The sequence below is a fragment of the Aquarana catesbeiana genome, linkage group LG09 (genome assembly GCF_042186555.1).
Source record: "Aquarana catesbeiana isolate 2022-GZ linkage group LG09, ASM4218655v1, whole genome shotgun sequence".
NCBI classification, from domain to species: Eukaryota; Metazoa; Chordata; class Amphibia; order Anura; family Ranidae; genus Aquarana; species Aquarana catesbeiana.
In genome coordinates, this window is record NC_133332.1 from 59,268,005 (window position 1) to 59,293,841 (window position 25,837).

General features: G+C 41.7%; 1 protein-coding gene across 6 annotated transcripts in view; it reads left to right on the forward strand.

Annotated features, from left to right (window-relative positions):
- Window positions 1-25,837, forward strand: part of LOC141107693 (cytochrome P450 2C8-like) — a 105,302-nt gene that overhangs the window by 60,783 nt on the left and 18,682 nt on the right. For all 6 annotated transcript variants that reach the window (XM_073598598.1, XM_073598597.1, XM_073598599.1 and 3 more), the window contains 2 exons: window positions 21,284-21,460; window positions 24,355-24,496. In XM_073598598.1, coding sequence (XP_073454699.1) covers window positions 21,284-21,460; window positions 24,355-24,496 — 319 coding nt within the window. The remainder of the gene's footprint in view (window positions 1-21,283; window positions 21,461-24,354; window positions 24,497-25,837) is intronic.

The window sequence follows — 25,837 nt, forward strand, 5'->3', positions numbered from 1 at the left end:
TGGTTATAGGGGCACCTTGCACGTTTGTTTTGCCAAATTAAGTTTTTGTTGAGGAGTCGAGATGTTCAGGTTTTAATAGGTATTGGAAAAGTCCTAAAATATATATAAAATTTGAGGTAGAATCATCATATTGAATGTGGCTAATCTGCCCATCCAAGTGAGTTTGCAAAAAGAAAATTTCTGGAGTTCGCTAGATAGTTTTGTGAGGGGATTTTAGTTGGCTATGCTAAGTTTGAAGAGGAGGAAGTTAGGATAATACCTAAATATGGGATACCATTGTCTTCCCAGGAGTATAGTAAATGCTTAGTGAGATATTCCCAAGTAGATTTTGGGATACCTAAGTCTAGTATGTGTGATGTAGAATGGTTAACTTTGTAGTACGAAACTTTGCTAAAGGACTTCAGTACTTCGTGTGCAATCATCAGGGATTCGATCGGGTTGGTAAGGGTCAAGATGACATTGTCAGTAAAAAGATATTGATGATGTGGGAGTGGTTATAGAATTGAAATTCCGAGATATCGGGGTGTGATCTGATTAACTCGGCCAGTGGTTTGATCATTAGATTAAAAATGGATGGAGACAAGGGGCAGCCTTCCCTTGTTCCATTAGAAATCAAAAAAGATTTGGAGAAAAGGCTGGAGGAGTAGACTCCGGCAGATGGAGTAGAATAATAAAGTCAGGATGGCGGGTAGTATATTTCCATATAAATATACTCTCAATGGACTTGGTCTAAAGCCTTCTCCACATCTATGTGTAGCGCACCCCATAAGGAGCCGCAAGTAGATTAGGATCCCCCAGCCTGCACAGCCAGGCATACAGAACTTCCACAGGCACTCAGAGTCAGAACAGTCTGTGACTTTGTTTTTTTGTTTTATTGAGGGATATAACTTGGATAGGGATTGGAGTTTATCTGATGTCCATATGACTTCACCAACAAACTTCAGGGACAACTCTTCCTATACAGTCTATTGAAAAGATTAAAAATGCAGCGCTAGTGTGTAACACAGTGCGAAAGTGAAGTATCACCTCACGTGCTAATATAAAGCTGATAGTAACTTGTAGGTCAGATATCAACGTGAACAATATACAACAACAAAAGGACTAACAAATCAGGAAAGTTTGTCACAGGTAGGTGAAAATGTCCATGTAAGACAGCAAAAAAAAAAAAAAAAAAACTGCAACTAAAACTGTCTGTGATAAACCAAAAAAATAGGAGATTCTTCAGTAAAATGAAATAAAGTCCCATGTGTAGATGATGCCTGTAGATGATAGTAAATCAACCACTATATGTGACAGGAATAACCTCTTCATAAGATATTTGCCGCATCAAGATGGAAATATTGAAGGAATGGGTACGCTTACCATGAGAAGTGGACACACTCACCATACGGCGGTGGGTCAATCAGGTGTTTGGATTCAACAATCCGGCAGATATTTGATGGAAGGAGCTGGTGTGGAGATGCGCCTCAATACTTCCGTCAAAATCCGTGGTAAGCAAATGGTGTAGCTAGGACAGCCTGGCTAAAGAACTTGGACTCCTATCCGATGGTCACACTTGATAAGATGTACGAACTCCAAATGGTGTCACATCAAACCATAAAAAAGGAAAGAAGAGAAGGGCCTCCACATAGTGTGTAAATCCAAAAATAAAAATTTATTAAAACAGCAAAAGCTTAACAGTACAATCCACCTAGTTGGGTGGGTACAAGGAGTGATCACATAAAAAGTAAAGGATAAAAAACAGTATCGCGTGGTGTCAGAAAGCACAAAGGCTCAGCAACCCGACATGTTTCGGACGAAAGTCCTTCAACTGTTTCGTCCGAAACGTGTCAGACGAAATATCTTATGAAGAGGTTATTCCTGTCACATATAGTGGTTGATTTACTATCATCTACAGGCATCATCTACACATGGGACTTTATTTCATTTTACTGAAGAATCTCCTATTTTTTTGGTTTATCACAGACAGTTTTAGTTGCAGTTTTTTTTTTTTTTTTTTTTTTTTTTTTTTTGCTGTCTTACATGGACATTTTCACCTACCTGTGACAAACTTTCCTGATTTGTTTGTCCTTTTGTTGTTGTATATTGTTCACGTTGATATCTGACCTACAAGATACTATCGGCTTTATATTTGCACATGAGGCGATACTTCACTTTCGCACTTTGTTACACACTAGCGCTGCATTTTTTTATCTTTTCACTTGTTTGTGCAGTTTACTATACTGTTTATGCTAGCTGCTTTACTATTTTTTACCTACTTTTAAGTTTTATCATTAGTAGCGCGACATTGTTTCATACTTATTGCTATACAGTCTATTAACAGCTGCTCTTCTTCCTTCAGCACACACTTGCTTGCAGAACCCAGTTAGGCCATCCTGTAGTATTTTTGTAGCAAAGGCCCATTACAGGCAGGGACTCGCAGCCCCTATACTTGGAGAACAGATTGGGTAACACATCTCACACTTTCCCAGCACTTCCTCTCTGTGGCCACTGCTCCCAGCACCACCTCTTCAGCCCCTGCCAGCCCTCCTGGCTGCAGCAACCCATTTTACTAGCCCTCCAGGCTAACTTCTCCCACAGTCCTCCAGACTGACACTCACCAGCCCACCTGGCTGACTCTCAGGAGATCTCCTGGACGTACTGACTTGCTCCTGTTGTCCTCTCACTTGCTCCCGTGCCTCCTGGAAAGGATTTCTCCATGTGTTGTAGAGGGTCCCTCCAGCACCCTAGCCCCAGGCCCAAAGTTGCCCCCCCCAGACTAGAGGGAACCCTCAAGGGCCACAGACAGCCTCCTCAGCACTCCAACCCCATATTCCACCTGCTGGCATGACTCGTGCCTATTTATGAGTTGCCTACCCCCTTCCAGACACTTTTTGCTGGGGATTGGTCGAGGACCTCATAATATGCATAACAGCCCCCCCTAGCCTCCACTCACTATGTCTAGAACACTCTCCAATGTTCCAGAGAACAGGGGGAGGCACCATAGGAGTGATCGGGATGAGTCATCCAGTCTCTGAGTCACTGATCCCTGACCCAGATTCACAACCTAGGCCTGGCTCTCAGCCAAGCCAATTTGCCTACGCTAACAACTATTCTATTTACACTAGCACACTAGCTAGAGGGTGCTACACATGGATAAGAGGAGAGAAGGTGTTTGGCGGTATGACCGCTAAAAATAGATTGTGTACAAAGTGAGGCAATTGAGAGGGTTGGACTGATTCTGGTATTCCGTGAATTTTCAGGGTTTCTCCCTCCCTATCTTCCAGGTCAGTCAACTTCGCTTTCATCCATACGATTTTAATCAGCTTGGGCAGTTTGGGCCTCAACCTGCGTGTTTATAATTAACCGTGAAAACGTTTATCGATTGTTCCACATGAGCTACTTAATCTAGGTCCTGCAGTTTTCTTTTGGATTGGTGAATGCTTGCTAGTACATCTGCCAGCAGGGAAGCCCTCAGGGAGAGGAGCATATCCTTTAACATTGTGTCGGATACTGGTTGACCACCTAGTGGGGAATGATACACTAGGGCCTAGATGAAATGGGGCTGGAGATCCACTTTTTCCCCCGCTTTCCTCCGCTTGCGTGTCATTGTCTTCCCTCCTCATCAGATTCTCTACTGGGTCTGGATTTTGCTGGGCATTGAAAGGTGGGAGAAGTGAAGCTGATTCCTCAGCTGCTGGCACCGCTACAGTGTGAGAGAGCTGTGAAGCCACCAAAAGAGGTCCAGGAGCGGCCTGAGCTGGATTGGAACTGCTGCCATCTTGGAGTAGCCTTATGATCACTGTTGGGAAGCAACCCAACAGTTTCTGTAGCTGAGGAGACTCCCATCTGCATCAAGGCATGCTGCGGGGTGTCAGGAGGCAGAGAAGATGGGCTGTCTCGATCAGGGTGAGCAGGTGACTCCGTTATATGGAGGTAGGCATGCAAATCTCCTGACTCTGGCGTCCATCTTGCTGGACAGTAACCACGCCCCCCCCCCCCTTTAGAGATTAAGAAAACATGAAAAAAAACCCTAACGGGGCTTTAATGCAGCCAATGATATCAAAATGAATGGGTAATCAAAAATAGCTTTATTGATACAAAAATTGTATAAAACGAATAAGTACTGACATTAAAAGTCAGGACATGAACTGGAGTACAACATATGTATTGTCAGTACTTATTCGTTTTATACAATTTTTGTATCAATAAAGCTATTTTTGATTACCCATTCATTTTGATATCATTGGCTGCATTAAAGCCCCGTTAGGGTTTTTTTTTTCGTGTTTTCTTATGCATCTTGTGGGGTGTGCAGCCTATTTGTCTGTACTCCTGTGAGTGTCCCCTTTCTTGTCCCCTCTTTAGAGATTATTTTTTGAACAACATGATCAGTATTTGTTTCCAAACCAATTTATTATAAAATAATATATTTTGGATATTCACATACATTTGATGTCTTGTATTGCAACACTTATCTGGGAACATATACTTTAATGTGTTGAATACAATGATAGTATTATAATACAGTAAAATCTTGGTTTGAGAGCGTTTTGCAAGACAAGCTAAATTTTTAAATACATTTTGACTTGATATACAAGCGATGTCTTGATATACAAGTAGCGTCATATTACAACTGAGTAAAAAAGAGAAGAGGGGCACCTCCTAAGTGTAGCAATATGGTTACATTTAATTAAGGTACAACATTTAGCAACTCACATGGTTGATGATTAAAACAGGCACATCTAAGTATGCAGACATCCGGGGTAAAGCTGTCCACATAGATCATTTTTTTTTTAAAGTGACAATGTAAAAAAATAAAAATGAATAAAATAAATAAGAAAAAAAATGTTTAAAGAGCCCCGCCCCTGCTCGCAGAGAAAACGCAGGCGTAAGTCTCCCTCGCATAAGTAAACGGTGTTCAAATCACACATGTGAGGTATCACCGCGATTGTGAGTTATGGAAATAATTCTATCACTAGACCTACTCTGTAACTCTAACCTGGTAACCGTTAATTTTTTTTTAAAATACCGCCTATGGAGATTTTTAGGTACCGTAGTTTGTTGCCATTCTACGAGTGTGTGCAATTTCAAAGCATAACATGTTAGGTATCTATTTACTTGGCATAACATCATCTTTCACATTATATAACAAAATTGGGCTAACGTTACTGTTTATTTTTTTTTTCAAGTCATGAAAGTGTCTTTTTTTTCCCAAAAATTACGTTTGAAAGACCACATCACAAATACAGTGTGACATAAAATATTGCAGTGATCGCCATTTTATTCTGTAGATTCTCTGCTAAATATATATATATATATATATATATATATATATATATATATATATATATATATATATATATATATATATATATATATATATATATATATATATATATATATATATATATATATATATATATTTATTGCTTGGGGGTTCCAAGTAATTTTTCTAGAAAAAATACTGATTTTAACTTGTAAGCAACAAATGTCAGAAATAGGCTTGGGCATGAAAGGGATATACAAGTGCTGCTTTAGATTACAAGCATGCTTCCGGAAAGAATTACGCTCGCAATCCAAAGTTTTACTGTACTTCTATCTCATATTTTGCTTGTCAGTGGATCAACATGGTCAGCAGCACTTATGCTGCAATATATTTTGGGGACTGTGTGTTGCAACATTCACTTGGGAGTATATAAACCTATTCTATGAGCCCTTACTGTGAATAAATATTGAATGGGTGTGAATAAAAAATTATGATGTTCTACTTCTGAACTCTACTTGTTGCTTTCTATCTAATGCAATGGAATGGTATTCCATTTGCAGTGTTTAAGATCTTATTTTTACTGGAGATTCACACAACTTTCAATCAAGATTCATGCATTTTCATATAAGGCTCATTTAGGAATATTGATAACATATAGATCTCTACATGTTGCATTATATACATAATATACAGGGAATGTGGGTATTGAATATATGTAGGGATATTGCCATTGTTAGTTTGTAATATATCCTTCCCCTTCTTTAGAGCCTATTACATTTCTAAATGAAACCTGTCTCAAGCTTTGACATTTCAACCAGAGTATAACACACAAGTAAAGCTGTTCAAAAACATTAGATTGGGGGCGCATGCGCGGCGCAGAGGAAGATGGACGCCTGATACAGTAGCTCCGCTACACCCGGGACTCTATAGGCTTCCTGAGGGCCATAGACAGCACAAATTTCATTATTTTCTGCACCCCTCAAGCCACATATGCCTGGTGCATGCCGTCGAAGCGAGGGAAATCTCGGGGCTCCTCTCAGAATACTTTAACCCACTATCTCCTCCGCACGCGGGACCGCTACAGCATGGCCCAAGATGGCGCCGCGGGAAGAGGGAACTCTCCGGCTCCATCCACTCCACCGCAGCCGGACCTCTCTCCTCACAAACACAGTTCAAGTGAGTACCACTCCACCCTTTCTAAGGCGGACTTGGACAGTAGTCTGGAAGCCATGTACACAAGATTGGCATCCAAATTCCAAACGGAGCTGCATAAAACCTCCCATACTCTGTCCCAAGAGATAGCGGCCCTGGGCTCACGCACTGAGCTACTCGAGACCAAACATGACGAGCTAGCCCTGGCTTATAATGACCTCAGTCGCGACCATGAATCTCTATCTCTGGCCCTCAATACCATACAAGCCCAAGTCGAAGATCTCGACAATAGAAATAGACGTAATAATTTGAGGCTCAGAGGCATCCCCGAATCTGAGACAGAACTAATCCCTACGGTGATCCGTTTATTCAAGTCACTTCTCCCTGACCACGAATCTGCAGCCTTCAAATGCGATCGTATCCATAGGGCTCTCCGTCCTAAACCACCTGATGACAAGCCTCCCAGGGATGTAGTCCTGTGTATGAAGGACTTCCTCATCAAAGAAGAAATCCTGAGAGCTGCTCGTAACAATCAACGCATCACTCTGGATAACCACGTTATTCAGATTTACCCAGATATTTCCCCGGCAACTCTAGACAGACGCAGAGGCCTGAAGGAGATCACTACAGCACTACAGTCTGCACGCATTCGTTACAGATGGGGATTCCCGTTCAAACTACTGGTCCCCCATAATGGTACCACGTTCGCCGCTTCCTCTCTCCGTGAGGGCCAAGAAATCCTGGTGAAGCTCGGCCTCCTGGATGCTGCTGTGTTACGCCGCCTTCCTTCAACACCCCGTCCGGCTCCCATCTGGCAAACCCCTCCGCCTAGGAGAGACAGAAGGAGGATTCGTTATGAAGCCGGAGAGGGCCTCGCAGAACAACTACGCTAGTGGTTCCCGTGAGATGCTCAGCACCACAATTACTCCTTTCCTTAGGATGGTGGCCGTCCCTCGGTGCCGCGATATGTTCTCCCCACCCAGCAAAGTAACCCCCTTTTTTTTTTTTTTTTTTTTTCCCCCTTTTTTTTTTTTTTTTTTTTTTTTTATATATACATCCTTGTACCTTGGGCACTGTAAGCCCCGTTGACTACACACTCTGCAACCCCACTTAGGTGAGCTGCAGCCTTGCTGGGTTCGAGACCTAGTTGTCTCGCTTGTGAATTATTTGTTTTTTTTTTTTTTTTTTTGATCAGGTGAAAAAGGTTTTTTTTTTACAGAACCTTCACTGATCCAGTTTTGAATGTTTGACTTTATGTCCTTTTCTAGTTGCCTGAATCTAGGCCTTTTTTCCTTTCTGATTTTCTATTTTTTTCTAGAATTTTTCCTTTTTCGTTTTTTTGGTCAGTCAAATCAATACCTAATGCTCAGACTCTCTGTAAATATTGCTGAAGATCCTTATGTATTTAAGATTCACATCTGTATATGCTATGGTTGCATTTTATTTAATATTGTAATGGTGGTACCCCTGCTTGTCTTCCTATTCCGTAACTTACAAGCTCAGCTTACCCTCTGTGTAAACTTTACAATAAACTCTCTCAGCTGTGATAGTTCGACTATGATAAATCATGGTTATCACATGTATTTCCCATAATGTGAAGGGATTCAACTCCCCGATCAAGAGACGCAAAGCTTTTGATCAATACAATCATCTTGGCGCTAAGATTCTCCTAATTCAGGAGACTCATTTCTCACATACCTCACACCCAAAATTCCTTCACAGGAATTTTCCCCAAGCATTTTATTCACTTCACTCAACCAAAAGCAGGGGTGCCGCCATATTATTACATGCCTCCTTACCTATGGAGGTAAAGCAATGTCATAAAGACAAGGATAGCAGGTTCGTTATTATTAAAGGGTTGATCCACAACAAGGAAATAACTATAGCAAGTGTTTACGCCCCTAATGACGCCCCTGCATCCTTTTTCAAATCCTTCTTTGACAAGTTGATTTCTTTAAACTCGCCTCATATGATAATAGGAGGTGACTTCAACTTAGTTGCTAACCCAACACTGGATAGATCCTCCTCCACGATCTCATCTAAAGCCTTCCCGAGGTCTCTTTCACAAGGTCTAGCTGACCACCAGTTGATAGATACCTGGAGAACGCATAACATGGGACTAAAAGAATACACCTTCTACTCGCATCCACATAATAGTTATGCTAGGTTGGACTATATTTATACTACCCCTATCATTTTAGCCAACTCATCGTCTGCCACAATCCATCCTTGTGTCTGGTCAGATCATCATGTCACCTCTTTCACTACACAATTTATAGGCCTCGCTCCCACCCCACACACTTGGAGATTGAATGAAGCTTTGCTCTCGGATTTAGTGGCTGAATCCGAGACAGCCAAGTCCATTGAGGAGTACTTTTCCATCAATGATCTCCCAGAAACCCCACCTGCTATAGTATGGTCTGCCCATAAGGCAGTTATAAGGGGAAAACTTATCAGCATTGCCTCTTCCCATAATAAGATGCATAGACAAAAAATCCTTGACCTCACGACAGAATTGGATCGTTTATATAAAAACACCGCTTTGTTAGGCTTGGAATCCACCAGGAAAACTATAGATCAAAAGAGTCTAGAATTAAACTCTCTCCTATCCTCCAAGACTGAGAAAGACTTTAGATGGTCCAAAGCCAAATTTCTGCTGCATAACAATTCCACTACAACTCTTTTCGCTAGGAAACTTAACCAAGCCTCCCGCCCCACACATGTATACAAATTAACCTCTATAGCGGGTCATTCCACCTCTCATCCTAAGGAAGTACTTCACATTTTTGAACGCTTCTATTCCTCCCTCTTAGCACCAGTTCAAACCCCTCCCACTAATACCGAAGAAACTTGGTTTCAAAATGTCCCCATACCTTCCCTTTCCCCTTCACAAACAGAGAAACTTAACGCCCCCATTACTACTTCAGAAGTGCTTAGAGTAATTAAATCCCTTAAGGTGGGCTCTGCTCCCGGCCCCGATGGCTTTTCGGCCATATATTATAAAAAATTCGCCACACTTCTAACCCCCAGCTTAGTACAGTTATTTAACTGGGTCCTACAAGGGGGTAGTTTCCCAGATGAGATGTTATTGGCAAACATGTCCTTGATCCCCAAACCTAACAAAAATCATTTACTTCCCCAAAACTATAGACCAATTTCGGTCATGAATAATGACTTAAAGATTTTTAGCAGAATTCTAGCGGATAGGTTGGCTTCTATCATTTCCTCCCTTATCTCCCCCTTTCAATCAGGATTTATACCCCATAGATTTATAACTGATAACATCAGACTAGCTTCCAACATAATTCAAGATGCAAACCAGACCTCCAGGAGACTCTTCATGCTCAGCCTTGACATACATAAGGCGTTTGATAGCGTCTCCTGGAACTACCTTTCCATCCTTCTGCAGCGTATGGGCTTCTGCAATGAATTTTTGCACGGGTTTCATGCCCTTTATATCAATCCCAAAACTCGTATTAAGATTCCGGGCTGTTACTCTGAATTTTTTTCAGTTGGCCGGGGCACTAGGCAGGGGTGTCCACTTTCCCCCCTGGTTTTTGCCCTTGCCCTGGAACCCCTAGCCATTGCCATACTCACCAATCAAAATATTTCAGGGTATTCAAAAGGTGCCTCTACATACAAATTCTGTATGTACGCAGATGATGTCCTCATGTTCCTGACCAACCCCCTTATCTCCCTCCCTAATCTCCTTCAGACCCTATCAGATTTTGCTGGAGTCTCTGGTCTTAAGATCAATGTCACAAAATCGGTAGCTCTTCCGGTGGGATTTTCTCCAACGGAACTCCATCACCTTAAAGACACCTTTCATTTTACGTGGGCAGATACCCACCTATCCTATCTGGGCATTTGTTTGACAGGAGAGTTCAGCAAACTTTTTGAATTTAACTATCCACCTATGATTTCCAAACTGAAAAAGACTCTGAAAATGTGGTCCCAACTTCACATCTCCTTTATGGGTAGAATTACAGCCCTCAGGATGGTGATCCTCCCCAGGTTACTCTATCTCTTTAGATCCCTCCCAATTAGAGTTTCCAAATCATATCTGCTGAACCTTCAGGCACAACTTAATAAATTTATTTGGCAGGACAAACCCTCCAGATTTGCTAGAGACACCCTCTATTGTTCTGCTAGAAGCGGGGGATTGGGGGTCCCTCGAATTTGGCTTTATTACCTGGCCAGCAGATATGCTCAGCAAGCCCAATGGAATATTCGCAACTCTAAGGTCCCGTGGGTCAAATTTGAACAAGACTCTATTTTTCCCCTATTTCTCCCTGGGATAATGTGGACCTCTTTCCCCTCCCTGCCAGATATTTCCTCCAAGAATTTGGTAGTGTCTCTGGGGCTAAAACTTTGGAACTCTTACAAACATAGGTTCAGTCTTTCTACCCAGTCCCCTCAGGGTGCCTCCTTTCTCGGTGACCCTAGATTCCCTTCAGCTTACTATCACCCTGAATCATTCCAAGAATGGACACAACACAACTTAATTACTCTGGGCGATTTCCAGGTTAACTCCAAATTCACCACATTCTCGTCATTAAAAACCAGATTTAATATTCCAGACAGGGAATTTTTTCGCTTCCTTCAAATACGTCACTTTTTTCAACAACACTACCCTACCCCCTTGGGGGCTGCCACGTCTTTGTATGAGGATCTATGCCGTGAGACCCCCCGTCAGCGGGGTCTCATCTCACTGATCTATAAACTCTTAGTGGCAGCCGTAGATGTCCCGTCCCTGAAATATAGGTCTCAATGGGACCAAGAACTAAACCTTGACCGGGACGCTTTGGACTGGGAGAGAGGTTGGTTAAATATACGCAAATGTACCAAATCCCTAGCCGTTAGGGAGACGGCTATAAAGCTAACGACGAGATGGTATTATACCCCATCCCGCATTCACAGAATATACCCACAAACATCCCCTAGATGTTTCCGGGGATGTGCACTTTTGGGTTCATATATGCACATTTTCTGGGATTGTGAAAAACTTCAACCTACTTGGAGAGAGGTCTTTAAGCTGGTGGATAGACTGGTGGGTCACCCCATTAGTCTCACTCACCTCCACTGCATCTTTTTCCAAGATATTCCTGAAATTCCAAAACCTCTCCTTAGGTTAATTCACTCAATATGTATGGCTACGATCTGGTGCACAGCTCTTCACTGGAAGTCCGCTACTGTTCCATTCGCGCAAATTATGGCACGTATTGATTGTATGATGATATCCGAGCAAATATTTCACACACTACATGATTCTACCCCTGCATACAATGCCAAATGGAATCCATGGTTCTTATTAAGGCTTCAGGATTGAGCACTCCTGACCAAATTATTGTTTCTGGTATGATTTCCCCCCCCCCCCTTTTTTTTTTTTTTTTTTTTTCTTCTCCTTCTTTCTTCTTAGTTTTATAAGTATTACACACCCAACTCTTAGGGTATAACTTCTTCTTTGTGTTAATTTCTATAGTCCAAGAGAATATTGAGTTTACTAAATAGTTCTTAACGTGATAGACCACTTTGTACCCTATTTTCTCATGACATATATTGTACCCTGAAAGTATTGAATATCCTCATTCAATGTATGCGAATTTTTTTTGTTTCTTTAATAAAATCTTTTGAAAACAAAAACATTAGATTCAGAGATACAGACAACTGATAAGGTATACTGTATGCATTTATTAGTTTTCTTGAAAATTAAGCTTGGCTTCACAAATTGCCACAAGCTTTCCTATTGGTCCACATAGTGCATTATTATGCCTCACTGGCCAACAGGGAAGCTCAGCATTTTCACTGGTCGTGATTGGATCAGTTTAATGAACATAGTTTCACTGGGCTAAGGTTAAATTCTGTACATGTGCTCTGGCTAATACTGGGAGGAAACCAAGTAACCTATCAATATTCCTTCTACAATAAAAAAAAAACACATACTTTTTTTTTCTGCCTCTTTTGTTTTATCTGTAGTTGGATACAAGAAGAGTAAGTGTGATTTGATTCATACTTTTTACTAAATGCACTAATTTCTGAGATGTTGAGACTCCATGCAAGGGAGGTGTGAGGAGATGTGACGTGCCGGTCCTGGGGGAGGGGCCTGATGGTGGGGTGGTGGTGGAGGAGCGTGGAGGAGCGGAAGACGAGGGCGGCAGGGACGGCGAGAGGTGAGAGCGCACGCCGGTCCTTTTGAAAGCGCCGCTGAGACACAGCGGGAGTAGCGGCAAGGAGCCACGCGGAAAGCCAGGAAGCCGAACTGGGTGACGGTGTCACGGAGACCATAGAAGTGAAGCACAGCGTTAGCTCCTGGTTCCCGGTCTGTTCGGAAGGTGCGCTCAGCCCGCCTCTATATCGGCATCTATTCCCGGCTCCCTGACCCTGTCTGCTGCCGCCCCCCCCCCCCCCCTGCCCTCTATGGTCATCGAAGAGAGGAGACAAGGCAGCCCCAGGCTTCCTGATGGAGCCAGTATAAAAGGGAAAGGAGAGAGACTGTCAAACTCCCCTGAAATTGCTGTCTATTGATAAGGCTTACACCGCCCCCCCGCCGAGGAGGAGAGGATCGGGGTGTATCTGGAGTCTGGAGGATCGAGGTAAGACCTGCTGCTGTTGAAATACAATCCCACACTCTGCGATTGGATGCTTAAATGTAGTTTCATTGAACACTTGTTGGCATAGCAGGACTGGTTAATTATTTCACCCTGGGCGATAAGGAGGTTCTTTATAGCCTGGAGAAGTGCATAGAAGAACGTATAAATTTACAGGGGACTGTACAAGCAAGCAAGACAACGGTTCTTGTGGGGGAGGGGCGAAGATCATGAAAGGTTGGTCATATAAAACAAACGAACCGAAAAAGCCTAGAGACAGCCTTAATTCAAGCTCCATCCAAAAATTTTTAAAAGAAGCACAACTTAAAAGCCCAGTTGTGGAAGATAGGCAGCAAAACATGAAAGATCTCTCTAAACACAAAGGAGCCCTAGGGGGAACCCCCAGAGGAGAGATGACCCTAGGCGCAGACTGTGATCAAAGCTTAGATGTAGACGCGGATGCACCCCTAACAAAAAACGAGATGCAAGATATGTTTACTAAACTAGAGACCGTTATAAAGGAAGAGATCCACAATGTAAGGACAGATATGGGACATATCTTGAGACGAGTGGAAGTAGCGGAAGAGTTATCTGAACAACACGCGGCAGAGATTATAGCTTTAAAAAATCAACCTAAAGAATTAGTCAGACCAGCGGGAGATGCTCTATAAATTAGAGGAACAGGAAAATCAAAATAGAAGGCATAACCTGAGGATAAGGTGTCATGGTTATGAAATAGAGTTTGTCGATCAGCATACCTGTCTCCATGTGTTCATCTCTAGAGACCAGCTGACCCTCACCTGACTGCTTTTGTAACCTCTCCTCTAAGCATGGCCCCACCCCAGGCCCTATCAGGGAACCCTATATTAACCTTTGCACTGCAAGCCAGCAGTGCTGATCAACCATTGTGTGTTAGCCTCTGTGTGTACTTGCTGTGTTTCCTACGTCTGATTCCTGTTACCGACTTTGGCCTGTTCTTAACTATTCCTGTCTGCTCGTGACCCTGACCTTTGGCGTGTTCCCGACCATCCCTGTTTGCCTGTGACCCTGAACCTTAGCGTGTACTCTGTTGTCCTTGTCTGCTTGTGGCCCCGACCTTGGCTTGTCCCTTACTTTCCTTGTTGTTCCAGCCTGCTGCCTCCTTCCTCTTCTTCTGTAGTCTAGCGTGAGCTGTGAGACCCTGGGGGCCGCGACCTGGAGCCAGACTGCAGCTCAGTCCATCCTTACCATTAAAGGCTCTGGTGAACACCTGCTGGCTCTTAGACTCCGCGCCCTGGGGAATCTATGCTTTAGCTCCCAGTGGGATCTGTGTCAGTGATCCAGTAGACCTGCTTCCTGAACCTCCCAGGGTTCAATCCACAGCAGTTGGCTGTAGGGTCCACTACTTTGCGGTGCACTCCTGATCCCAACGGGGTGCATCTGTCACCTGGATACAGGTGACCTGACATAAGGGCTATCCCAGAACAGAGAGGGGAGGACTTGTCCCTTATGATGAGAGAACTTTTTAACCCTCTATTGGGGAGAAATGTGGAGGATGAACTTAAATTGGATCAAGTCCACAGGATAAGAAAACCCCCATGTGTTTGGGAGGAAACACCCAGAGATGTCATTGTAAGGTTCCATCAATATGAGGACAAGGCAAAGATTTTGAGTAAATTATGAGGGGCACAACCTGTAAAGTACAACAACGGAGAAATCCAAATATATCTGGATCTATCACCCAAAATGCTTTCAAGGAGATGCCAACTGAGACCCCTGTTGGATGTGTTGAGGGGGGCCAACTTAAAGTATAGCTGGGGGTACCCATTTGCATTGAAAGTGACAAGAGGGGAGAAATGTCAGACTGAGCCAGATTGATGACTTACAAGACTTCTGTAGAGATCTAAATATTGCAGTACCTATTTTGCCAGGCAGAGTGCTTTCTTAATGGAAAATTATGTAGGGGCAAAAGAGGGGGGGTCGTGGGGGGGGTGGCGGAGGGGGGGTGGGGAGAAGAGGGGGGAGATGGGATATGATAGTTTTCTGTTCAACCCTCCTCCTCCCGCCCCCAATTCGGGGGTGGGAGTTGGAACACCATGGCCCGCTGTGAGAGTCTCACCCCATGGCACGTGGGGGCGTAGGCGGAGATGGTGAAATTAGGGATGCGGCGTCCCCGTAGTCAGGTATTGACATGGGAGGGAGAGGGGGTGGATGGGGGGTGGGAGAGGGGGGACAGGGGGAGGAGGGGGGGTGGATGGGTCTTCCCGCAGATTTTGTATTATGTTCCTGTTCCTCTCTCTTTCAAATAATGGGTGAAGGGGAGGCGAAGAGGCTGGACATAAGAGTAAGATTAAAAGGAAGGGATGACGGAAATTAACCTGCTGTCTTACAATGTTAAAGGGCTAAACTCCCCTGGGAAAAGGCGGAAAGTGTTAAAGGAGTTGCAGTCTTTTGGGGCAGATATAGTCTTCTTGCATGAGACGCATTTGGTGTTAGAGGAGGGCATTAAACTCAACCCAAGTTGGCTTTATAGCGATTCACCCATCAAGCGGGCGAAGGGAGTGAGTATCGGATTCTGAAATCTGATGAAATTTACATTACTAGAAAGGAGGGTGGACCCGGAGGGGCGGTTTTTATTTTTAAAGGTAAAATTGGGGGTAAAGACATATACATTGACCAACGTATACTGCCCGAATAGAGATCTGATAAATTATCTCTCCCAGACCCTGAGTAGGCTGATGGAATTCAGGGAGGGGGAAGTGATTCTGGCAGGTGATTTTAATCTGTCTTGATCCAGCCTTGGATAGGTCGTCTAGAACTAGAGAGGCAAGTAAAAAGTCCTTGCTGAGCCTCGGGAAAAAGTTGCATGATTGTCAACTGATGGACGTTTGGAGGGTGCATCACCCAAAGGAGATGGATTATTCTTTTTTTCTCGGCAGCGCATTGGACCTATTCAAGGCTGGACTACATGTTGGTTGACCATAGCTTATTGGGCTCTATTAAAGAGTCGAAGATAGAGATTATGACTCTGTCAGATCATGCACCCGTCTTGATGAAGGTAATGTTAAAGGGGCTCCAGCGGGTGCCGTATTCTTGGTGGTTAAATGAAAAACTTCTTGAGGAGGATAGGATAGTGGAGAAAATCCATCAGGAAATAGACGCGTTTTTTCTAAATAACGATAACGAAGAGACCCCGGGAGTGGTAATATGGGAGGCCTTTAAAGCCTATATAAGGGTAGTACTCCTATCTATAGGAGTGTGGGAAAAGCGAGGGAGAACCAAAAAGAAAGCTTGATTGCAATTATTCACCAACTTGAACAATCTCATAAAGCCTCTTCAGGTAATAATAGGCCCCTATTACATCAACTAATAATTAAAAGAGAGGAGTTAAGGGATTTATTGGAAAAGGAAGCATATAAGGTCAGGAATAAGTTCCTAAAAGAAAGATACCAGAGGGGAAATAAGGTTGGGAAACACTTGGCAGCAATTGTGAGGAAAAAAAAAAGAAGAAAACTTTATTGAAAAGATAAAAATGGAGATTTGAGGTACACTTCTAAGGAGATAGACGAAGAATTCAGACAATACTTCAGAACCCTCTATTCGGTAGGCCAGAGGGAACAGTATGGGCAAGAGATGGAGGAGAAGGCAAGAAACTTTTTAGAGGAGGCAGGCCTTCCCAAATTGTCAGTAGATGACACAAAGGAGCTAGAAAGACTGATAACGGTAGAAGAAGTAGACTTGGCTCTGAGATCGTCCCCTCCGGGCAAGAGCCCGGGACCGGACAGTTTCAATTCCAGCTTTTACAAAAAATGTAAAGATTCACTGCTTCCGAGGCTCTGTAAGGTCTGGAACGGCCTTGGGAAACAGGGTGAAATGTGTAGAGAGGCGTTAACAGCTTCAGTGACGCTGATTCCTAAAGAGGGGAAAGACTGCACCCTGTGCTCAAGCTTTAGGCCAATCGCGCTTTTAAATGCTGATACTAAATTATATGCGAAGGTATTGGCGCTCAGGCTCAAGGGATTAATGTCCAACCTGGTCCATCCGAACCAGGTGGGATTTATCCCAGGGAGAGAGGGCCGAGATAACGGGGTGCGGTCTCTTCTCATTATAGAGGCCATAAGATCAAAGGGATCCCCAGGTCTACTTCTGTCGATAGATGCTGAGAAGGCATTCGACAGAGTAGACTGGGGATTCATGTTCAAAACGCTGGCAGTATTGGGTATAGGCCCACAATGCTAAAATGGATTAAAATATTATATAATCAACCAACGGCATTTGTGAAAGTTAACAACGTACCCTCTGCGCCATTCACTATGAAAAACGGGACCAGACAAGGATGCCCGCTGTCTCCACTCCTATTTGTCCTAACCTTGGAGCCTTTATTGGCTACTATCCAAAAAAATCTGGATATTAGTGGATGTTTAATAGGAAAGGAGGAACATAAATTGGCTGCCTTTGCCGATGATGTTCTTTTTTACATCACCAAACCTAGAACCACGATCCCCAATCTATTAGCCACAATGAAGAAATTCAGCGAGATGTCAAATTACAAAATTAACATTGAGAAATCTGAAGCTCTAAAAATTAACATCAACAAGCAGGAAGTGGTTAGACTCAGAGAGGTCTTCCGTTTCCCTTGGAGGGATAAAATCTAGTATCTTGGAGTTAGTCTGGCGGGGTCCATTGGGAAGATTTTTCAGTTCATACCTCACGTACTTCATACCCTTCCTAGATGAAATCCGAGCAGAAATAAAAAGAATTTCAAATCGCCCGGTCTCTTGGATAGGACGAGTCAACATAGTCAAAATGGTGCTAGCCCCTAAAGTGCTCTAAAAAAAATACAAATGCTCCCGATCCCACTACCCCAATACTTTTTCAGAACATTAATAGGTTTAATAAGTAGATATGTCTGGAAGAATAAAAAATCTAGGATAGCGAACACGGTGTTGAGTAGGGAAAAAGCACTGGGAGGGTTGGGCTTTCCGGATTTTAGAATTTACCACAAAGCTATTGTATTAGCACGGGCACTAGATTGGGCAAAGGGAAGCGTTAATAAAAGATGGGTTAACTTAGAAATGAGTTTAAGTAATGTAAGATTAAATCACATAATCTGGAACCCTCCGCAACACAGGAATTTAGGAGTAGATACACACGTTCTAACACATTTCACGTTGAAAACATGGGACCATATTCACCGCACTAGGAAGTGGGAGTATAATTCCCCCTTAATTTATTTAAAGGAGAACACATTTTCCCCCGGGGATGGAGGAAGTGGGAGGATATTGAATAGTGAAGCACAATTTAAAAGACATTATTAATAGGGGGAAAATTTGCACATATCATGATTTAGTAACAAAGAGGAATTTATTGAAGGTAAATGGGTGGCGGTATGGTCAGCTCGAACACTTTCTCAAAAGTACCAGGTTCTTTAAGGGAAGAAGTAGACTATAGACCATTTGAGAAACTATTCTGTAGGGATACAGTGAAGAGGAATATCTCAGCAGTATATAAAATACTAATAATGGGGGGAAAATAGTACCACCCTTTATTAAAAAATGGGAAGAAGATTTAGGGGTTAGATGTGAGAAAAGATGGGTGGGGAGCATTTTGGGGGGCAACATATAGCACAGCAATAGATATGAAAACGATTGAGACCAACTATAAATGCCTGACCAGGTGGTATATGACTCCCACTAAAATAAGCAAATTTAATACTGATAGATCGCCGAAATGCTGGAGAGGTTGCGAGGCCCCGGGAGCAATGGCGCATTTGTGGTGGGACTGCCCAAAAATCAGTATCTTCTGGCAGGAGGTGATCAAGTTGACTGAAGTGATAATGGGTAGGGCCATCCAGTTGGACCCATGGGTCTGTTTGTTCCATGGGGCGGAGGGACGCCTTAGAAGGTACAAAAACTCGCTGATCCCAGTGCTTCTAAACTCCGCAAATAGTGTAATTACAAAAAAATGGCAGGAAGTGGAAGGGCCTGGGATCAGGGATTGGATTTCAAGAATCAATGAAATATACACTATGGAAAATCTCAAGGCTTGGGGTTCCGAAGAGGGGGATCAAGAAGATAGAGGGGGCAGATGGGCTAGATGGGAAGCCTTTAAAAGATCAGAGAGCTTTGCGGAAGCCATTTTGAACTAATATATGAAGAAATATTCCCTTTTTCCATTGGTGTCATGGAATGAGACCAGTCTGCAGGAGGGGGGGGGGGGGGGAATAGGCGGGTTGGAGTGGGGTTCACTCTGGGATTTATATGCTTGTGTACAATGTGTATATTTGGGGGATTGTTTTACCCCATCAAAAGAGGGGTTGTTTGTATATTTACAATATGAAAATTTAAATAATTAGAAAAAAAAAATGCACTAAATTCTGTCCTATTTACACTTGGGGAACCCATTTTTAAAGCACTGGTATGGCCTTACTGCAGCATTTCGATATAGAACAATCACAATCTTCATCAGGGGGATCAGTGATATCTTACGACTCAGGGAAGATAAACAGAAACCAGATTGCTCTGATTTATGTTTATGTTTATCTTCACATTATCTTAACATTAAAAAAATCTATTTAAAGATCACATATATATTAAATTTTAGCAGCTATTAGTAAGCAATTAGAATTCTAAGGATGGTGAGCTAACCCCTGGAGGGGGCGCTGGAAATAACCCAGGTATTTCTTAACTCAGCAGAGCATGCCAGGCCCAGGTACCAATTCCAAAGCATAGAAACAACATTCAGGCTCAATCTAGGGGTGTCTTTTTGAAGATTTATTGCAGTACTTGAACACAGGTTGGTAGAGGGATAAGGGTGCAAGATACTCCAAAACACACAGGACAGATGTTCAAGAAAAATCCTTCAGTAGCAACATTAAATAATGCTGGAGGTAGAAGGGACAGCCAGCTAGTCTGAGACTCTGTAAAACCAGTCACAGTCCTTGTAGCAACCTCTGGCATCTAAACCTCAAAGCGCAAGCACACCTGGAGCTCTAGGCAAAAGGTCCTACTCACAATGTCCAGAAATAGCTCACCAACCAGTTCCCCTGCAACACTCTTCAGTGAAAAGGGGCCTTTTCCAGACCAGCTTTCTAAGGTTGTATTCAGTGTTAATTTTGTCTATGAAAAATATTTTTGCCTATGAAATTAACACTATTTTAGTCTAAAATAACTAAAATATGAACAAAACTAAAACAATTCAGATGACTAAACTAACAAGGCATTTTAGTCAAAAGACTATGACAAAAACTAAATTGAAATTTGACATCACAATTAACATTGCACTACCATATAAGAATAAGTAGGGGGCATTGGCCATGCTGCTGAAAGAAACAATTAAGAAAAAGGCTTTTATGTTTTTTTCTTAATAGTTAATGTTAGTAATATATTCAGGTAATATGTGCAATGGCATTACAGCCAACAGAGTTTATAATTTGTTGATATTTTAAAGTCATACTTTTGTTTGTCAAAATATTTTTGTTTGTTTGTTAAACTTTTTTTTTTTCTTATTAAGACATTGTATATCACAATGGATAAATTTGTGTCTGTAGTGCATGTTCAAACCTTAATAACATAAATAATATTTTATCAGACTTTTACTCCAGTTTGGCAGTTCTAGAGAAATGCTTCAATTACGCATTACGATTTAACTAAACCCATTCGATTTTAGTTGACTAAAATGTACTAGTGATTTTAGTCGACTAAAATACGACTAAAACTGAAACAATTCAGATAACTAAAATATTGCTAAAACTAAAATGCAATTTTAGGCAAAAGTCTGACTGAACTAAATCAAAATTTGACGTCAAAATTTACACTGGTAGTTTTCTCAATTTCTCAAATTCACAAATTTCTTTAAGTCTTGGTTCCTCCAGGCCCTCAGCCAAGCACATGCTGAGGTCTAACAGCAACAGCTCTTCTGCAACACAAGCTGCCCCCCAAGGGGAGAGGCCCCAGGAGAGAGAGCTCTGATAAGACCCTTCCAAATATCTATCTTCTCCCCAGCCACACCTTCTGGGCCTCCCTCCCAGGGATTGGCTGAAGTCAGATAAATATTCATGGCTAACCCTCCTACTTTTTTTCTGGAAGATTCTTCCAGAGGCATTGAGGAGCAATCAAACACCAGGCTTACTGTAGGCTTGGTCCTGACCAGACCTGAAAAGTTTATTGCTGCTCAGCTGAGTACAACAGAGCCAAAAACAAAATTTAGCCAGCCTAGGGCAGGGGCGTTACAAGGATGAATCAGCTACTGTTTCTTCAATACAAATATTACAGTTGTTGCATTCGTATGATATACTTTTTATTTTTATTTCCAAAAATAGCTGCTCAATTCTTTTCCAAAAATTATGCTTCGTGTGCCGGGACCACATCATCAAGTGATTCGGAATTTCTTCACTCTGAATGAGTTTGTGATGGAAAAAGTGAAAGAGCATTTGAACACACTAGACCAAAACTGTCCTCGGGACTTCATAGATTGCTTCCTTATAAAAATGGAAGAGGCAAGTAAGAGTTTAGTCACAATTTTTGGGTTTGTAGAGGGCTTGCCACTTCATAGAGTACATTTAGGCCATAAAGCATATGTCGGAGCAAAAACACAAAAAGGCAGTACATTTCTGCAATACATGTATATCCCTCTATATTGTTTCCCTTTAAAGAGTATACAAAAGCAGAAAAATATCTGTTGAAATGCGCTCAGCTTGTTGTGGGCTGACAACACACAGCATAAGGCTCCATGCACACTGAAGCTCATAAACGGACATTTTTGGGAGTTTGGATGTTCTTTTTAACAGCCCATAAACTCCCCTCTGTTATCCTATGTGTCCATGCATACATGGACGTTTTTGGATGTTTATCAGCAGTGGAGTCTATGGGCTGTTGTCTGAACGCCCTAAAATCGCACTGAGGAGCTGTTTTTCTGACCACAAAAACCGCTTAAAAACGTTAAACGCTGATGAAAGTCAATAAACTCTCAAAAACGTGACTCACCATTTTTTTTTTTTTTTTTTAAGTTTTTGATCCATTGAAAAAAAAATAAAAAATAAATGCTAAAAACCGCTAACGTGGAAAAACGCTAATAAATAGACATGTGCACACTGAAATATTTCGTTTCAGAATTTCGTTTTCGTCCGAAAAATAAATTTATTTAGTTACTTCCGAAATTCATTTTTATGTATTTCGTTTTTCGTTAAATTGCATTAGTCCGAAGATCCAAATGAATTAAGGTCGAAACTGTCATTGAAGGCTTATGGTGTCTGTCGAATGTTCAAAGAAGATTCGACGGAGCAGCTAAACTGTGCGTGTACATTTCCGATCGAATTTTCCGCCTACAAGCGAGCTGTCGTAGAATTCTAATGTTGTATGACTAGTAATAATTATATTTATGAATTATTTTACTAGTCAACCAACATTAGAATTTTTCTATAGCCACTGGGCGGAAATGTACAATTGCAGCGTCGTACAGTTTAGCTGCTCTGTTGAAGCTTCTTAGAACTTTCGACAGACACCATAAGCCAAAGATTCGATGTTTGTATGTTTTTGTTGCTTTGTCGAATCTTCGTCGTTCATGTTGAATGGTCTACTCTACCCCAACAGTCAGCCAACTTTCACATTCTTTTCTCAATCTCTAAGTGCAATGGCGGGCGCGGCATCTGACGTTGAGTCAGATATTGATATGGCATTATAATATACAATCTATAATAATAAATCCCCCCCCCCCACACAACACTAACACAATAGCAGCAGATTATTATGAAAAAGTTAAGTTGAACTGTAGCTTGCTTCACTATTGTTCTGTTGCTGTGTATATGCTTAATTGCTAAATAATTCAGGTTCTCTGACAAACGGACCAGCTAAGATTGACTGTCTTCTGAAATGATTCAGTGGGTGTGTCTCTCTCTGCTAGCAAATTGTAAGTGAAAGTAAGATGGCTGTACGTGTGTACTTAGTTCTAGCTATTTTACTGCCCCTCCTGTATGATTACAATCGGCCAATAACATTCATCATCATCATTATTTTTATTTTACTTCCCCCACCCAATTCCAGCAGTGATCTTTTCTCTCTATGTAGAATAATCTTGGACTAATAGAGTTAAGTTCAGGCACATTCGACCACAGGTTTGATGGACACAGATTGTTATTGTCAGCGTCATGTCGAATCTCCTATTTATATCGAACTGTTGTCACAACAAAAACGAAAATAAAGCATTTGTTTGTTTATGTCGGATCTTCGGTTTTCGTAATCTGCACTTTCGTTATCGTTTGTTAAAACATTAACGTAAAACCTGAAATTCGACGAAAATGCATTCGGACGAAAACGAATGCACGTGTCTACTAATAAACGCTTTTGCAAAAATGTTAAAAAACTTTGAAAGACTCACTGCAAAGCTACTGGCGTTTTTATAATGTTATTTTAATGTCCAGTGTGCATGGAGCCTAACTGTGAACAGAGTGGTGTCAGCCCAACCAGTTGTCTTTTGCTAAATTGCTTTTGCCTAAACTACAACACTTATTATTCTGTAGTTCAAGATAAGAACTGGGAGGGCTAATTAGGCTACTTGACATAACAGAGTAAGTGTGCAAAGGACAGCTCTGAATTTCTGACATTAATAACAGGTTTTGTTTTTTTTGGGAGTTTTTTTTGCACTTTTCAAAAAGATGACAAAACATGTTCAATGGCATCTATAACAGACTAAGAGGTAGCAGATAAAGAAGTTGATTGTTAGGGTATCATACACATTACCAACATGAACAATTTTAAGTTAATTCTGCTAATCTGTTTAGTTACTAATCGGCAGTAATCTTTTGAGGTGTACATCAATGTTTGAATCCAGAGTATTGTAAATAAGATTTTCAACAACAAGAAGTAGGTCTATGTCAGTTTCCCCATAGTAGCCAAAAGGGGCAGCAGTTTCACTTTAAAAAGGAACTTCTGTATCTCTTTTTTTGCAGTGAAAGACGTAGTGATTTTTTATTTTTTTTTGATAGGATGGGAGAAAGTTGGAACTTCGCTCAGGTTTTTATTGCTGTCTTTTGGATCTGTTTTGTAAATATGAAGAAATTTTGCTGCTTATTAACCCCTTACCGCGCAGCCCCTGGATTCCTTTTAACAAGGTCTTTGTGCTGGGGGTGGGGGGGTGGGGGCAGGAAGAACTGGCCGATCACGTCACCACTGTGATTGGCTGTCTCAGTGGTCACATGATCAAGAGATGGTCCTGTCAGTTCCCAATCATTAGTAGAGACTGAGAGCTGTCTTTGACAGCTCAGTCATTGTGACTAAGACCTGGTGTTTCCCAAATTTGCTAATGTCCAACTAATCCAAGGTAGACATGTAGATTTGTTGCCATTGCAAAGAAAGTTAGTTCACACACTTTACACAATTTGTTTTGTGCTCTTAGGAGAAGGATAACCCTAACACTGAGTTCCACTTTCAAAACTTGTTTGTCACCGTGATAAATCTTTTCTTAGCCGGGACAGAAACAACAAGTACGACAATAAGAATGAGCTTAAGGATTTTGCTAAAGTACCCAGACGTTTTAGGTAAGTGTGCCCAAAGACTTTTTTTTTTCTTTAAAATATCCTTTATTTTTTTTATTTTTAGTCGTGAAAGAATAGATCTTGTCTAATTGCTGTAATGGAAATTATGAGATGTTTTTTAAGGTTTTGGTGCATTTGACAAAATGGGCAATATTGTGGATTTAGACAATAAAAAATAAAAGACAATCAGCGCAAACTGTACCTATTAACATATGCAAGCTGAACACTAAAGGATAACACCAGCCTCAATAATAATCATAAAACAAATAAGTGCAGCGCAAAAATAAAAACTCATAAATAAATAATAAAAGTCCATATAATCAAGGCTGATATTTATGTATACTCAAAAGTCCATAAGATCAAAACTGTAATAAAATTCTTCTGGGTGCACACAGGTCAATCACTTGTCAACAGATGTAGTAAGTAAATGAGGATGCGCTTACCAGACCAGGTGGACCCCTTAATTACAGGGGGTCAAATGGAGCGTAAATGAACCAATGGCACACTGCTCGGCTAGCTGTCATCTGCTGGAGACAATCATCCGATACCCGGGACGATCCGTCATTCACAGGGAGATCAGTGTCTAAATAGCAGGATGATCGGCAGTATTCCCCCCCAAAAAAGGAAGTAAAGAATCTAAGAGTGTACCCGGAACCTCATTCCTTAAATGGATCGCTCTTAGATTCTTTAATTCCTTTTTTTGGGGGAATACTGCCGATCATCCTGCTATTTAGACAAGGATCTCCCTGTGAACCCTCAACTCCACATAGGCAGAGACTCTCAGAGCTGTTCTGTGAATCGAGCAGCTCCGTGCTAATCTATTTATAGAAACCTCCCAGGACACAAATTTCAGACTGATTTTATTTTTGTGTCAGAGAACTTGTCAGAAGTTATCAGGCTGATAACAGAGCTATGGAGCAGGAGAAAGCCATGGGACTCAGTGCTTTGGAGAGATATAACAAAAAACACTATAGATACAGTGGGGACAGAAAGTATTCAGACCCCTTAATTGTTTCACTCTTTGTTAAATTGCAGCCATTTGCTAAAATCATTTAAGTTCATTTTTTTCCTCATTAATGTACACACAGCACCCCATATTGACAGAAAAACACAGAATTGTTGACATTTTTGCAGATTTATTAAAAAAGAAAAACTGAAATATCACATGGTCCTAAGTATTCAGACCCGTTGCTGTGACACTCATATATTTAACGCAGGTGCTGTCCGTTTCTTCTGATCATCCTTGAGATGGTTCTACAACTTCATTTGAGTCCAGCTGTGTTTGATTATACTGATTGGACTTGATTAGGAAAGCCACACACCTGTCTATATAAGACCTTACAG